Source organism: Canis aureus, chromosome 6 (genome assembly GCF_053574225.1).
Source record: "Canis aureus isolate CA01 chromosome 6, VMU_Caureus_v.1.0, whole genome shotgun sequence".
Classification (NCBI taxonomy): Eukaryota; Metazoa; Chordata; class Mammalia; order Carnivora; family Canidae; genus Canis; species Canis aureus.
Genome location: NC_135616.1, coordinates 71,894,308 through 71,911,571, shown reverse-complemented (window position 1 = coordinate 71,911,571; position 17,264 = coordinate 71,894,308). Strand labels below are relative to the sequence as shown.

General features: G+C 49.4%; 1 protein-coding gene across 6 annotated transcripts in view; it reads left to right on the top strand.

The window, feature by feature from the left end:
- HHAT (hedgehog acyltransferase) overlaps positions 1-17,264 on the top strand; it is a 347,101-nt gene that overhangs the window by 293,471 nt on the left and 36,366 nt on the right. Inside the window, exon 12 of one of the 6 annotated variants that reach the window (XM_077902210.1) lies at positions 6,637-7,049. The exons of the other annotated variants lie outside the window; for them this stretch is intronic. Coding sequence (XP_077758336.1) covers positions 6,637-6,644 — 8 coding nt within the window. The 3' untranslated portion in view covers positions 6,645-7,049. Of the gene's footprint in view, positions 1-6,636; positions 7,050-17,264 lie in introns of those variants that run through there. 6 annotated transcript variants of the gene reach the window in all.

Genomic DNA, 17,264 nt, shown 5'->3' with positions numbered 1-17,264 from the left:
CGTTGCTTAATTCAAGGTTATGGAGATTTATGCCCATGTTTTCTTCTACAGGTTTTACAGGGCTAGCTCTTACACTTTGGTATTTGATCCATTTGAGTTAATTTTTGTTATGGTGTTAGGTAAGGATTCTACATGTTGAGATCCAATTTTCTCAGTCCATTGGTTGAAGAAACTCTTTCCCCAAAGCCTTGGTAACCTTGTAGAAAATCAATTGGCCATAGATGTATGGGTTTATTTCTGCATTTTCAACTCTATTCCTTTGACCTATTTGCCTGTCCTTAAGTGAATTGCATTTTTAAAAGATCACTGTTGCTGCTTTGAGACTGGAATGGAAGACAAGGGGTGGAACCAGGAATACTGGTCATGAGACTACACAGCTGGAATAGTCTAGAAATCCTGCTGGCTTAGTTTAGAGTTATGGTAATAGACATAAAAAGTAGACAGATCTTGGGGCACCTGGCTGGCTTAATCAGTTTAGCTTTATTCAAGCCCCATAATGAGCATGGAGCCTACTGGCCTGTGCCTCCTCCAGGCTCTGGTTAGTGATGGTCATGATCTGCTGCAGGACCTCACCTGTGTCAGGCCTGGTAGAGGCCTGGATGGTGGGCAGTGTGGGGCACTGCGGGCATGGCAGAGAGTCCATGGGTGATGGGCCAGGCAAGTGCTGGGCCTGGAGTGCTCACCGTGGGTTTATTTCTGGGCTCTCTTTAAAAAAAATGTTTAAATCAACTTTATTTAAGTGTAACTTACATACAATAAAATGTAACCCATAAAGTACCATATAGTCATCAATGAATTTTGACAAGTTTATACACCTGTGTAGTCACTGCCATGATCATGATTCAAAACAATTACTCTGATTGGGTTCAAACTGCAAGTTCGTTGCCTCCATTCTCAGTTCATTCTTGCTCTTCTCCAAGATTCTCCTTATATACTCCAGCCCATAGGGACCTTCTTCTTCATTGCTCTGGGGAGAAAGACAAGGTTTCTGTCCATTTTAGTGCCTTCCATCTTCCTGCTCCGCCCTGCAACCCCACAGTTGGGACCGAGCACAGCAAAGAGATAAAAGCACAGCACAGAGATAAAAGAGGGGAAAAATAGTGGGAATCTTACCCTTGTGCTTCATCAGTTTTTGACTCCTCTAAAATCTGCTGCTCTCCTTTGCTTTCTTGAGTCCATAGGTAGTTGCCCCATGTATTTTTGCAGTGTTTAGTTGTAAGTAGCAGGAGACAGAAGCTCTATTAGGTTTGTGCAGTCATAGCAGAATCCGAACACTGTATTTACTCTTAAATATGCTTGGTTTTTGTTACAAAGAGACTTATAAACAGCTGGACTTTAAGGCCAATTTGTAAAAACTCCTGAGAGTAAAAGAACTATCTGTATCATACTAAATCAGAAAATATTACCCACAAGCTCCCTGGCCTGAGCCTCTTGTGCTGGCAGGATAAGTTCATTTTTTCCCAATTTCTAAAGGAACAAATGGATGTTCCTGCCACTGCATGCCCCATTCTAATCCTTTTAGGCCTAATCAGGAGGCTATGAACAGATCTCTGAGCCCCAGGATTGAAAGTCAAGACAAAAGCCCGTACGACAAGGCATTGAATCCTGTTTCTTGCTTTTATGAAAATAACAATGCCTCTTGGAAAGTAAAAATGTGTTTCTTTTGGGAAAAAAAAAACTTTATTACAGTGAGGACAACTTGAAAGTTATAAAAAGGAAAGAAAAATTACCTATTATCTCATAACTCAGAGATAACCACTGTTAACATTTTGTCTTAGCTGCGAATCTTGTGAAGAATTATCTTTACCTTCCAGTTGCAAATTTGTTGTGATACTAATCATGTGGTGTAAAAACTATTATGAGCCAAAACTATAGATATTATACCTAAAATATCTTCTCATTGTATATTTAAAATAATTTTGAGGAATTAAAGGCTAACTGGCAGTATATAAAGATCTGGATTTGTTCGTCATGCTAAAGTAAAGAACTCTAGCATCCCCAGTTATTCCGATTTTAAGTAAAATCACACACTCAAATCTTCAATGAAGAAAAATAACTAAAGTAAGGGATGATCTCTTCTATACGATATTAGTTCCCTATAGCTGCTGTAACAAGGATACCACCAAGAATGGCTTAAACAATGGAGTTTATTCTCTCACAGTTCAGGAGGAGAAACGTCCACAGTCAAGGTATCAGCAGGGCTGTGCTCTTTTGAGACTCAGAGGAGAATCCCTTCTTCCAGCTTCTGATGGTGGCCTTGGCTTGCAGCCATAATAGCACTGCAGCCTCCCCCTCTGTCATCCCATGGTACTCTACCTGACCTTGTGTACGTGTGTGTACGTGTGTGTGTGTCTCTTTATGTACAAGAACATCAGTCATGATGGATTTAGAACCCACTCTAGTTGACAAATGACCTTACCTTAACTTGATTACATCTGCAAAGACTGTATTTCCAAATAAGGTCACATTCTGAAGTAGTGTAATGGTGGGAGTTGACTTACAATTCAATCCATAACACTTCCATTTCCTGTCTTTTCCTGCACCCCACTGGGGCCATCCTTTCTGTAGCTACCTGTCCCCCGTGACCAGAAGAGATGTCTTAGGCAGACATGTTTTGTGACACATCTTGGAGAAGTTGTCCTCTGCAGTGCCCTGACCACCACTCGCCCTGGGCCCCCCACTCCCACCACCAGGCTTCTAGCCTCCTCTACTCTTCTTGGCCCACCCTTATCCCAATATCTTTGGTAAATAGTTTCAAGAGTCTTAGTAGAGCTGGTGACTTCTCTGGTTTCCATAAGAATACCAACTAAGGGTCAAGATGGAACTACGTGGAGGAAACAGATTCTTTTTCCTTAAATTTCCAGATTGAGATTCAGAAACAATTATTAAACATCTGTTACATACTGGCACTGGGCCAGTTTCCTTTGATATGTGTGACATCATTTATTTTAAATGTTATACTACTTTTACTGATGAGAAGAGAGTCACACAGTAGGTAAATTTCAGAAGAGGGTTTTAAATCCCTAAATGGCAGCTTGAAGGTAGGAAAATTGTAATAAAGACCCTCCATTTTTGATGTTTGACTATTGACAGCATTCCAACCCCAGCCCTCCTTCATCCCCTTGTGTCCCATTTCTGGGCAAGCTAACAAGAAAATGAACTGGCTCTTTCCCTGGGTGCTGGTGGAAAGTTCAAACCATGCAAACCCAGCCACTGCTCACCCTGACCCTACCCTGAACCATAGTGCAAACCAAAGCCACTTGCCCCTCCCTTTGCTCAAGCCATTTTGAAATGGTTTGGTTGCCTGCTCTCCCCAGAAGTCCTCATTATATGAGTAATAAAACTTTTCATACTCTCTTGGCACATGTGTGGCATCATCAATCTCAACAGCTGAACTACTTTTGCATGGGGGGCGGTCCTCAAGTAAATCAAATGCTGTTGTACTGATCCTCAGAGGACTGCTATGAATATATAGTCAACATATGTTTGGCTGAAAGAGACTTGAAGCTGTGCATTTATTATTCAGCCCTTCCTCCCATGGCAGTGCACTTGGTAGGGCTGGTGGAGGTGGGGAAAGGTCTCCCCACTCTTGGCAGTATTTTATTTTTCTTTCTGATGTTACACTGGTCTACGTTCATTATTCATCAGTAGAGGTTTGCAGTCTTGTCCTCAATAGCCAGTCTGCTTATTCAGTGCTATTTAGTTATTATCCCCAAGACCTAAATCCATATACACTTAGTGTTAAAGCCCTACAAGCTGATTGATTATGCACAATACCATATGCATTCTCCAGCAGTTTTTCCCCTCAAGTGAGGATTTATTTGTTCTATAGAGAACAAATAGTTGCTGTATGTATTGCATGTGCATTAATACAAAATACAGGATTAATTGTAAAATTACACAGAGGTCTGAACGTCCATTATGCAAAATGCAAAAACTGGTTGTATTATGAATGTTTGAATTAACATGCCTGCATGCAGAAATATTCAGGGAATTTGTGGTTTAGTTAAAGTGACACCAGAATTGAGCCTTTTAAAAACAGACCATTCCCAGCATAATGATTCTGTAATTTATTCAGACTCAGAATCCAGCACTGTTGAATTTTGTGTTAAATAACCCAATTGGTGTATATGAAAACAGCTTCCAGTAATTCAAATCCTTAGAATCAGCCCAACTGTATAATCTTGGATTCAGCTAAATACTTGAGGAGGGCAGAAGGGATATTTAGCATGTATTTGGGTATATATTCAACTCTAGTACGTAATACTTAGGGATTATCCTCAAATATATGGCTGTCTTCAGCTAGTGTTTGGAATCACATTCTGAGTCCCCTCTGACCACACAGCATACACAGGAGCCCTTTTTCTCCTTTATCTAAGTAACTTGGGAATGTAGAGGCATTTTCAGGAGCCTAAGCATAGCATAATTGCAAAGAGATTCATGAAACGAGATATGGACTCACATCAGCTCCTAAAGAGTAATTTAGATGGGTCTGAGTGGGTCAGACCAAGGTGATTGGCACACACAACTGGTCACATTGAATATAGCAGTGATTGGTAATGCTGGAGGCAAACCTTGCTATGGCCATGGTAGACCTTTGTGTACTACCATGATTCTCAGATAGTGGGATAGAGGTAATGCAGCATTTTTCCATTTGGGAGGATGGGCTGCTTGGAGCCATCCACAGTGTGTCTGAGAGGTGGCTGCCTCAGGTCCCGTGTTGACTCTGGCAGTGGCCACATGGGGGACAGTGTCATGAAAGGCCTTGATCTGTCATATATGGTGTCAATCAGCTTGTCTAGCTTCTGGGGGATGAGAAAGCAGCACATTGGAATATTGGCGTGGAGATGCAAGCTGGTGGTACAGAAATCATGCTACTGACAACCAGCCATGCTGGAGGGATGCTGGTTTTAAATATAGCAACAAGTTTGGTGTTAGAAAGACAAAATAGTACATCCAGGGCTTGGGTGTCTGTACCTCTGTAAGCCAGAAGTGGGCTCGCTCAGCAGCAGTGAACTTAGAGTTGTGAGGTGTCTGAGTATGTTCTTGCCAGAGCTTTGCCCTCTTCAAGGCATCTTGCTGAATGTATGGGGGTTGGGGTAGGAAATGAGGCAGATCCACTCCTCATAATGATTTTGTGAGTAGGGCTTGATCTTGGTTTTAAAGAAAAGAAAATCAGAATTTTAGAGAAGTTAGTGTATGTAGCTAACAAGTGGTGGATCTCAGGATTCCTGAGTGCAAGGGCAATGCTCTCTTCTGGGGCTGAGCATTCTGGCTCCTGAAACTGCCCCCAGCTGTGAAGGCAGGCGATATTATTCCATTCTGCTTTATGGTCCCTCATCCTAGAGATAGTGCTGAAGTGAAGAGTATTTTTTTAAAAAAATATTTCTATTTTTTAAAAGTGTTTTCCCCCAATATGGAGACCAACGTGGGGCTTGAACTCATAACTCTGAGATCAAGACCTGAGCTCAGATCAAGAGTCAGACACTTAACCGTCTGAGCCACTCAGGTGCCCTTAAAAGTTTTATTTAAGTTCCAGTGGGTTAACATGCAGTGTAATATTAGTTTTGGCAATTGTACTGCTGGGTATTTATTTACTTAAGGAATACAAAAATACTAATTCAAAGGGACACATGCACCCCATGCACCCCAGTGTCTATAGCAGCATTGTCAACAATAGCCAGATTGTGGAAAGAGCCCCAATGTCCATTGACTGATGAATGGTTCAAAGGAGTTGTGAGGGATACACACACACACACACACACAACACACACACACACACACACACACACACACACCCCACACTGGAATATTACTCAGCCATCAAAAAGAACAAAGTCTTGCCATTTGCAATGACCTGGATGGAGCTAGAGTGTATTATGTGAAGCAAAGTAAGTCAGAGAAAGAAAAATAACCATATAAAATTTATTTTTGAAGGTTCCGTTTAAAGTGTTGTACTATAGGTGCATTCTTGAGTTTAACAAAGGGGGAAGTCTGATTATTTTGTGTTTTTAAGAAAAGGGCAAACATAATTCCTTATTTGCAGCCTTGGAATTTATCCACCTGTAAACATTTAAAGGGATTCATTCAGAGTTATGACTCAAACTCTTCATCAGAATATTCGGAAGCTCTTCTCTCTTTATCTCTTGCTAGATCAGCTGGACACCCCGTGTGCCCTTCAAGCTCTTGGACCCTTCTGTCCTTACAAGGTAGTGGGGAAGGTAGGGAAATGAGTGAGGTGTGTGGGCACTGGGCAGGTCTGTCCTTTACTGAAGTATTGCTTCATGGCACCTCCTTCTCTAGTTTGTCCAGGAGAGCCAAATACAGTGGTTTTGGTTTTGTCTTACATAGTCTCATGTTATAAAATCATAAAGAGAAAGAGGAGATAATCCACCATATTAAATTTTACTGCTGAAGTGCCACGTTGGGAAGTCCTGGGTAGCTGTCTCCTGGCCTCTGCTCGCACCTCAGATCCGGGGGTGTTACATGGTTGGTTCTCGGGCCGCCAGGGAGGCGAGTTCTGCTGAGTTCGAACATGTCCGTGGAAGCCAGGGCTGCTTTCTGCTGCCACAGGGATACTGACCAGAACTGGAAACTGAGAAGAACCCTTTCCTCCCCTCCTCCTCTCTGCCTCAGTCATTTAGGAACTGCTCAGAAGTGAGGAGCAACACAAGCTTAGTGATGGGGCCTGGACCATCCAGGAGAGAAAGAAGCATCGAAAACCTAGCTTCAAGCGAGAGAGCGGGCGCCTTGGCTTGCCGCTGGTGGCCTCTAGGCCAGGAGGTGGTTGGTGACAAGGGACACTCCGAGAAGGGGCCAGTGGATCAGGAGGTGGGAACGTCACAACAGCCCTGAGCCCTGGCCCGGAGGCCCATGACCGGTGTGGCTGAGACAGTTGACATGATCCTCGCTTTCACCCTCATGATTGGCTCAGAGTTGAAGGAGGACCTAACAGTCAAGAGCCGGGGGAAGTCATTGGAGCCGATGTTAGCTACACACCAGTGGCTCAGCCACGCTGGGAGATTTCCATGAGACAGCGCTGACGCAGCAGAGCCTTGCCTGCCCCAGCCGGCGATATTAAGATATTAAATGTGCGGGTGGGTGGGAGAGGAGAGGGGAGGGGAGAGATGAAGGGGAGCGAGCAGGGAAGAAGCAGGGGTGCTGGGGAGGGAGAGAACTCAGGGCAAACACAACCTTGCCTCTGGCTCTCTAGCTGAAGGGTCCAAAGAGTGAAAAGTGTGCAGCCTTTCCAGCCTAGCTGTCCGGGCGAACTCCTTGCAGAGATCACGATGCCAGGAGTGAAGAAGTTTGTGTTGATTTCTTCACTTCATAGAAATCCAGAAACGGTGAAACGGTGAGCTGCTCTGGAGGGCACAACCCGGTACCTGCCGGGGGCACATGAGATGGACAGTCTTCCTGGAGGGCAGGGCTTCCTCCATCGAGGGCGGGTTTACCCAGAGGATAGAGACCACTGGAAGGTGCGTGCCTAGAGAGGGGAACAGCTCGGCAAGGCCGGCAGTGCCCAGACGTAGCCCGCATCTCCTTAGCCCCGTCCGCCCCTGCGTTCTCCACACTGGCTCTCGGCGCTCTGGGCCTGGGCCTGCCTCACAGGTGCCTCCCTGCTTGTCCAGGTGGCGCGCCCCGAGGTCAGGGGCCAGTCCTTCCCATGCCATCTTCCTCAGCCCTCACGTTATGCCCAGCACACGAGAACAAGCTTAAATAAATGCTGAACCAATGCTGGCTCATTCATTTATTCACCTACATCGGGAAATACCCTGAGATGATGATGTATCTTTTTACACCCTAATTCCTGTCTAACTGCAAGCTAGCTCTTCTTTTTTTTTCTTTCCTTTAAAAAAAAAAAAAAAAAGATTTAGAGAGTTCATGAGTAGGGAGAGGGGCAGAGGGAGAAGGAGGGAGAATCCTCAAGCTGACTCCCCGCTGAGCATGGAGCCCAACATGGGGCTCGATCCCAGGACCCTGAGATCATGACCTGAGCTAAAACCAAGAGTTGGACACTTAACTGAGCCACCCAGGTGCCCCCCAAGCCAGACTTCCAATCTCTCTGGTATCCCCAACACTTAGCCCAGTGCCCTGTGTATAGTAGGAGCTCAATGAGTGTTGAATGATGAGTTCTTCTTCAGGTCAGGTCCTTCCCAGCCTTCAGAACCAGAACGGAGCCAGGTCCTCCCAGGTGGAACACACGGCGCCCCAAGAAAGGGGTGGGAGGCGCTCTCATGCGAAAGGGGCCAGTGGCTTTGGTCAGCACCACACTCTAGGTGTCGTTGGAGATGACACCAGCCGGCGCGGGGTGAGGGGCTGTCACAGTTCCTTCTTCCTCCACCGCCTCAGGGCTCGTTCCTGGACACAGGCGGAACCGGACAGAAGAGACAGGCCCTGGGGCAGTCGGGTAGACACTTGCCCTGTCACTGTAGAGGAATCCGAGAAAGCACACTGAGGCCTGCTTCCACGCCCTGACGTGACCTGCACCGAAGGGGCGTCTGGGAACTCTACGAGGAGCCCAGAGTGTAGATATTGTGCTCTGAGGTCACAAACAAAACCCAGCCAGAAGCTGCGGCTGCTGGCAGCTGACTGTTAGCCCCGGGAGGAGAGTGAGCGGCGGCCACGTCTTAGGTCAGCCCCGGGACGCTCCCGCCGGCGGAACGGGAAGCGCAGAGGAGGCCGGGAAGGGCGCCAGTGGCTCCGTCCTCACTACAGCTAACACTACAGCTAACACGAAGGCCTCACACCCCCGAGAAGGCCAGGCTGCCTTGGCTTTGCCTCTCAGCCCCCTTCACAGGCCCGTCTCCCCGCCCTGTAGGGGGTGGTGCGGCCGAGGAAGAGGGTCTCCCCGGGAGCGCCCCCGTGAAATCGCCTCTGCGCAGGCTGGCCGGTGTCCCCGTGAGCAGGGTTGCCGGGAGGGACCCGGGGGGGGACACAGCCGGGGTGGGTCCGGAGCCTCTGGCAGGGCTGCCCCTCTCCCACACGGACCCGCCACCCAGGCCACCAGCCAGAGTTGGTCCCACCAGCCTGAGGGGGACACGGTGCTCCTTCAGAACGGGATCTTCAAGGCACCGAAATGTCTTTTTCTGTAACCCGAGTCCCAAAAAAGTGTGTGAGTCACTTTCGACGTCAGGTAAATATGCTCATAAGCGCTTCACTAAGAATCTCTTGGACCTTGTGACATTTCCGCAGCCTGTTGGGACGTGGCCTTCTGCTCCCGGTGCAGCCCGGATGCCTCTCCCGGGGCCGGGGCAGGGCAGGACGGTTGGAGGGCTTTCGTTATATAGGGCGGGCTTTCGTTATATAGGGCTGTCACCTCTAAGAGGTGGCAGGGACCTGGGGGCCGCTGTCCCGCTCGCCTCAGAGGGAGCCTTCCCCAGGCCGTGTGCCCCGGGACTCCGCGTGGTGCTCTCAGGCCTGGGAGCCCGGGCCGCCACCTGGCAGCCGCTCCTGTCTCCCCACGTGACGTGGGGTAAGTCTAATTCCCCCCTCGCGTGACCTTGTGTCTCTTTGCGGACTACACCTTGCCCTGGCAGCCTCCCGCGCTGGGGGCCCGTCCAGGCCCTCCGCGGGGTGACCCCGGTGGCGGTGGCTGTGGTACAGCCTGGGGCTGGAGGGGCCAGCCTCACCCGGGCTTCACGGGCGCGTGCTCCGTCCCACCTGTGCCCACTGGCCCGGTGGCAGTGACGGTGGCCGCCGTCCTGGAGCAGCGGCCGTGCTGGGGGTGGCCCTGTGCCTCCCCGCTGGCCCCGCAGAGCCCTGGGGGCTTCAGCACGCGTGGGTTGACGTAGAGCCCTGAGGGGGCTCCTGCCCCCCTCCTCCGTCCCCGAAACAGCCAGGGCTCCCCGAGGCCCCGTGGCTGCCTCCCCCGGGCCCGGGCCACCAGAGGGCTGAGCTGCTCTGAACACGGCGCCCAGCTGCTGGCCGGAGGGTGACACTGTGGCTGCCAGGGCACCCCGAGCCCCTCTTGCCTGCTCCCCAGAAGTGAGCTGCTGTCCCATGTCCCACTTGTCCATGTTGGGGCCACGCTTTCCTGAACTGATTTCCGAGCTGTTCTGTGCTCCTGTCGGCTTCCTTCTCGGGAAGGCACCAGGCAGCCCGGGGCGCTGGGGTCCCCACGAGTGAGACCAGGCCTGTGGGCTCAGGACCCACAGACAGAAGCTGCCCTGTGCCCCAACACTGCCCCCTGAGACACAGGTGGCCACCTGCGGCCTGGTCCCGGTCACGGGGGGGCGGGGGGCAGGAGCCACTTTCCAAGCAGCAGCTGCTGGAAGATGGGGCACAGACGGGCTCTTTGGGCCGTGGCGCCTCCAGTGCTCAAACCCACCCCTTGCTCAGCACCGAGGGGAGCAAGATGGGTTTTGCAGAGGCCGCGCGTGGGGACAGGTGAGAACAAAGCCGTCTCTGACAGGCGGACGGTTCCTTGCTCTTCCCCAGGGGCAGATGGCCTTCCGGGCCCACCGTCACCTGCGAGAGCTCCAGGAAGAGCTGCCACCACGACCACTGGAGCCTGGTTTTATTATCCTTCTGTTCTTTGCTGAGAAATTTAAGTCAAGTAATTTGCAGTCCCTTATCTAACAACTGCTATAGGAAAAGAGGGTGTCAGGCACATCGCTTGACATCACCTCTCGGACCTCGACGTGGCTCAGGCGTGGCTCTCTCTCTCCCCTTGCAGCTCTCCCTGTACGTTCCCTGGGGAGTTAGGAAGCCGGGCTGGCCTGGAGTGGCTTTCCTGCTCTGCTGTCCCCTGGCGAAGCCTAGGTGCCCATGAGCCTCTTGTCCCAGGCACACCCACAGCCAGGGGCACTCCAGTCAGGTGGCTTCAGAGGCCCGAGCTGGGGAAATGGGGGCCAGGGGTACATCCATATGGTTGCTTGTTCAGGGATTTTGCAACAAGTCGTCTTTTTAATCACCTGTAGTTAGGGACTTGGGAGTCTGGTGAAGGAGGACTCCAAGGCCCGCCACCGTGTCTGTGTCTGTGCTGCTTCCGGCTCCCCATTCTTCATTGCCCACTTACGGCGTGTGCCCTGGCCCCAGTGCCCTGTGGGGAGACAAGCAGGTTCATGGACTCTCAGACCCGATTCTGCCTCTGTTCTGAAAGAAGGACCTCCTGCACTGTGCTCGGGCCTCCTGTCCCCCCTCGGCTGCGTTCCTTGCATTCCCCGCGGGAGGAAGCCCGGTGTCTCCCGAGCCTGTGCTGCGTTGGGGGCTCCCGCTGCCGAAGTGTGCCTCTGCCCCCTGCCCCTGGTGTCTCCCCCTCCTCATGCAGGTGTCCCCTCAAACCTCTTCTAAGGGTAGATTGATAGATTGATTGATTGATTGATTTATGAGAGACACAGAGAGAAAGAGACAGAGAGAGGCAGAGACACAGGCAGAGGGAGAAGCAGGCTCCATGCAGGGAGCCCGACGCAGGACTCGATCCCGGGTCTCTAGGATCAGGCCCTGGGCTGAAGGTAGCACTAAACCGCTGAGCCACCCCAGCTGCCCGAGGGTAGATTTTTATACATAAGCACGCAGCACTTTTCCCTTCTCCGTGTTCCTGGATGGATATTGCCTGGTCTATCAGCCGCTCCTCCCGGGACGTGCTCCCGGACCTCCTCCATTCCATATTTGCATAGTTGGATTAGGACACAAAAACTGGGGCAGCCCGGGTGGCTCAGCGGTTTAGCACCACCTGCTGCCCAGGGCCTGATCCTGGGGACCTGGGATCGAGTCCCACGTCGGGCTCCCTGCATGGAGCCTGCTTCTCCCTCTGCCTCTCTCTCTCTCTCTCTGTGTCTCTCATGAATAAATAAATAAAATCTTAAAAAAAAAAAAAACTGTGAAGCTCAGCTGTTTTCATTATAGTGAAATTTCAGCTTACGAGGGTCAGCCCATCAGCCCAGCCTATGCAGCGGTTTGAGAGTCTCGTCTCTGCTGTTTGCCCCGAGTCTTTCATTTTCTGCACCTTTAGGTAACGGGGCCGAGGAGCCGAACCTGAAAGGGTAGGTGAAGTGTCGGGGCCCCCGAGCACCCTCTCAGCCATCAGTGGCACCTGCTCCCGGGCCTCAGACGAAGGTGCAGACTGTACATGGCAGGGATCGATGCTGCCTGTCTTAATGCCGGGCACACAGCAGGTGCCTCATAAATACCAGCGTGGGTGAGCGGTCACCGGGGCTGTGTGACAGGGAGCCTGACCCACAAGGTGCATGTCCCTTTGTTTGAGGGACGTGCCTTCCATGAGCTCACTTGCGAGGTGGCATCCGCTGTGCTGAGCAGCGTGGTCATGAGTGAGCAATGAAGAGCAGCCCTAATTAGACTGTATTAAAAACACAGGTGAAGGAAGAGCAACAGCTGGGAGGCGTGTTCTGACGGTGTAGCCTCTGGTCCCAGTGACAGGAGCTGGGACTATGGCACCAACTGCGGGGACAGCGTCCTGGGAAGCGAGTCCCCACCCATTTGGCTCCAGAGAGAGAAAATGCACGTGTTCTCAGCACTGCCGGCTGTGCTGTCAGAGTGAGAAAAAGTGGCTCTGGCTTGTTCTCCGCACATCCTCAATTTCACACGAAGTGATTTTACTTTATGGAAGTGAGTGCCTCCGTCAGGCTTCTGCCCATGAGGCTTGTGCCAGGAGGTAAGAGAGGATGAAAAATGCAGCCTGGCTTGGCTGCATCAGGACACGAAATTGCCCGTGAACAGCGTGATTTACTAACGACCGCTGTTCGTGCCGGCTAGCATGTGCACACGGGCCCCGCAAACCACTCCTGCTCGGATGCCAGGAAGCTCCCGTGGGGGCCTGGAGACACCCCCTCCTCTGTGTCCCTCCTCCTTATGGAGGCCCTGGGAGCGTGCTCTTTAATGGATACAGCCTAAGTTGGGCCCTCAGCAAGACAAGGGATGTAGATGTGCTCATCAATGCTTTCTTTGTCCTCCCTTACAAAAATGGAGAAATCAAGGCTTCTAGAGGCATGTGACCTAGTGATTTAGTGGTGGATGATGCCTGAAAATCCAGACTTGCTGTTTCCCCCTTCCTGCTCTTACCTTAGGCACCGTGGGTAGAGTTGCTAAGGAAGGGGACGAGATGGGACGTAAGGGCCCAATGTGGGCTTTTCCCTCTGGTGGCCCGAGCTACTGCTTTGGGAGCTTGGGTGGCCCAGGGCACTTGGAGTCATACAGCCCTGAGTTCCAGTTTGGCCTGATGAACAATTAGCTGTTAAGCCATGGGAAAGTTACTCTACTTCTCTGAGACCTAGTTTCCTTTTTCTGTGAAATGGGATTAATGATCCCCACCCCACCCCCCATAAGGCAGCTGCGAGAATGTGGAATGTGCCCAGCCGTGCACCTGGGTACACATAAGCTCCATAACCATCTGTCTTCTCTGCTCCGTGAAAGAGCTCGGTCATTGTGAACAAGTCTGTCAACAGAAAGTTCTTCCCTCGATTTTCCATAGAGTTCCCCTAGAACAGTGCTTCCCAAAGTGTGGTTCTTAGACCAGCAGTATCTATGCCATCTGGGAATGTGTTAGAAGTGCACATCTCACGCCTGGCCTGGGCCCCCTGGATCAGAAACTGTGGGTTGGGAGTCTGGCATTCTCTTTCGATGTGGCCTCCAGGTGGTTCTGATGTGGGCTCATGTTGGGAAACCAGTGCCATAGGATTTCGTGCTTTAATATCATGGACAGATTAGAACCATCTAGTCCTTCTTTCTCATGAAGAGACACAAAAGAGACAGCTGAGCATTTTTGGGAAAAGCCCTAAGGCCTCAAACCCTATGTTTATAAACTATATGAAGGTAAGAAATTGTTATTTAACCCTAAAGTGGCAAGAACCTGTTCTTAACACCTCCTGTCCCTCTCCCCATGTGTTTGGAAATAGACCCAGCAGTTTACAGGCTTCAAACTGGGGCAGCTTTGCTTTTGCTGTGTATCCTTCCATAACGTAGCTCTCTGATGGGAAGAGGCTCCTGCCCTATAGCTTTATTAAGGTTACAGCTCTAAATTTAGCTCTGGAGGAAGGTCTGCAGGCTCAGGACTGTTTGATGAATGGCTCCACATTATCTCCAGGCTGGGAGTACTGGAGTAAATAAGATTTAAATAAAGCTACCAAGGCACCTTTTCATTTCCCCCCATCAGGCCTGAATATTGTTAAAAATAAAGCGCTGTCAGGAGCTAGCTCTTTTAAAAGAGGCAACAGTGTGTAAAGTTATTCTGAATAATTAATGAAATGACAGTAGCAAAGCTGGTGAGATGGTGCAGAGAGTGCCAGGGCACACGGGTAGTGGTGCTTCTCAGAGCCTGAGCCAGCACCCTAGGACTAGATCTAGTCTGATCTAGCTGGTTCTCTAAGGAGAAGAACACTCAACCTCTGCTGGCCTCAGGGTAGAAAATGTCAGCAAAGCAGGACAGTATATGTATAGAGTGGGGAGCTGGTATTCAGCCTACCTAACAAATGTAAGGCACGGGCACAGACCCGGCAATCCAAAGAGACGGCAACCATGTGCTGGAGCAAGTCCTGGAAGCCCCTACAGAACCAGGGGTTTACCCCTTTTGATGTGAAATCAGAGAACAGGTCATGAGGGAAAGGCTGGGATCCTGGCTTTTACTAACTGGTAGGCTAGTGAATCAGCCTGTTGACCTTGGGTAGAGTTCCTCTGACGTGCAGAAGCCGAATGTCAGCCCCAAGGGTACTCTGTGAGGCAGTGCTCAGGGTCGTGAGAGGGAATGTATTCATTGGCCCCCAAATCCAACAGTCACCAAGTCCTATGACTCTCTTTTCTACAGCATCTCCTGGATCACCTCTTCGTTCCATTTCCCCATTGGCTATCCTTCTCTGAGCCTACCGCTTCACAAAGGATGTCCATGGAGGTTGAAATTCATCAGCCTCATCATCAAGATGACAAAGTGGGCCATTCCATATGCACCTGCATCCCCAGGGATATGGGTAGCTATGTTGATGGCATTTGATAGTTATAATACATCCTTCACGTTTGCGGGCTTGGGTTTCAACTGAGGAGTTTATCTGTGGAGGTGAGACGTCTTTCCTTTGTAGTCTAATGGCTCTCAGGAATAATGGGAACCTCTTCTTCTCCCTTAGAATGGGTTTGAGTCACTGAGTGACATTGCTGCTCTATGGGACCAGAAAGCCAGAGTCCATCCGTTCAGCTCTAGGGATCCAAGAGCCAACCTGAGAGTGAGTGTTCCTTAATCCCAAGGAGGGCTGTGATGCAGCGAGGTGACAACTGAGCAGTAGATGAGCGAGAGGATCAGTGGGCAACAGGACATCGGAGCCTCTGGCTAGAAAACTTGTCTGGGTGGGTGGAAGGAGGAGGCTAGAGCATTGTTAGTGGTAAAAGATAGATAAGTAGGTAAGTGTAGGTAAAAACTAAGAGACAGACTGAAGTCCTTCAGACCTTTCTCCAAATAGGATTGAACCTGATACTCTGGGCTTGGAATGTGGGCCCTGGGTCCTTTGGAGGCAGTGTGGCTTCAAGCAAGGATATTGGTATATGTTAATGACTTTTAAGAGTGTTGTAAGGATCCACTAAGACTGTGTATCCTTCGTAAACTGTACAGCAGATTGCGTATGCCTCATAAAGTACTTGCGTGTGGACAAAGGTGCTGGTGCTGGCTCACGGGGAGGAAGGGCAGGAAAAAGTCTTCCAGCAAAGCTGTTCATATGGTGGTCACCAGCTACTTTCTCTAGGTAGCTGGTTGGCAGTAGGATGTGGCCTTTGAAAAATCCCTGTTAGAGCCAAAATGGCAGTCACGGGCTCAGGAGCGCGGCCCAAACTGACAACCGAGTGAGCCTGGATGGGGGAGTCCAGCAACTCGATTAACTCCTCTCCCATTAGGAAGGATTGATTTCTTCCCTGGGGGAGGGATTTGTGCTGATTCAGCTGCTGCGAGTGTCTGCATAGTGAGGAAAGCCCTTAGCGTCGTCCTGCTCAGAGGCCCCAGTGGAAGCGAGCATGAGTGAGCCCGCTGTTCAGTCCCACGCACGGCAGGTCCTCCTACCCCTCGGGAGATGGAAGATTGAACACCTGTCATCATTTAAAATGTGAATCGTATCTTGCATGTGCATCTTTTGTTTGAATACCTTAGACCCTATATAACCTAGGACATTGCAGTGGAATACTGCAAGTCTGTGATTCGCTAATATTCCACTGTTACTTTAAAAATGTGTTTTGGGGTTTTTTTCCCCAATTTTTAAATTGTTTTACAACTTTATTGAGAAGTAATTTATGCACAGTAAAACATATCCACAGTAAAATATATCCGTCGAAATATATATAAATATATCCAGTTGTACATACCCTTGAAAACATTCCCATAATCAAGATACAAAACATTTTCACCAACCCCAAAGATTCCTGGTGTCCCCTTCATAATCTGTCCCTCCCTCTGCTCCAGCCCCTGGCAACCACTGACAGGCTTTTGGTTACTGTAAGTCAATTTTCATTTTACATAAATGCAATAATGTACATTATAATTTTGTCAATGCCTTCTTTTGTTCAGCATAGAATTTTTTATTGTGGCAAATTACATATAACATAAAATTTGCCATTTTAACCATTTTTAAGTGCACAGTTCAGTGGCATTAAGCACATTCACACTGCTATGCAACCATCACCACCATCCATCTCCAGAACCTTTTTGATCCTGCAAAACTGAAACTCTTGTACCGTTACTCTCCCCAGCCCCTAGCAGCTGCCATTCTACTTTGTGTCCCTATGAATTCAGCTACTCTAGGGACCTGGTATGTAGCCTTTGTCCTTTTGTGTCTGGCTTATTTCATTTAGCATAATGTCTTCAAGCTTCATCCATGTTGTAGCCTGTGTCAGGATTTCCTTCCTTTTAAGGCCAACGTTCCATTGTATGTATAGGGTACATTTTGTTTTTCCATTCATCTGTGAGTGGACACTTCGGTTGTTTCCCCTTTTAGGTTATTGTACATAATGCTGCTGTGAACATGGGCACACAAATATCTCTTCTAGTTCTTTCAGTTCTTTTGGATATATATGTGATAATTCTATGTCTTAAGTTTTTGAGGAACCTCCATGCTGTGTTCCACAGTGGCTGCAAACATTTTAGAATGTTCCCTTTTAAACAGTGGTTTTCATTAGATTTGCTGCTTGTTCTGATTGTCCCATCACTTTCCAGAAAACCAATTTAATACATCCTTTGACTCCTCATGGCCCTGCATGTCGATGATGGTCTTTTCCTTCACTATCCTGAGCCTCAGCCTTTCCAGTCTTTTCCAGATTGATGTAATTGCTCAGAAAAT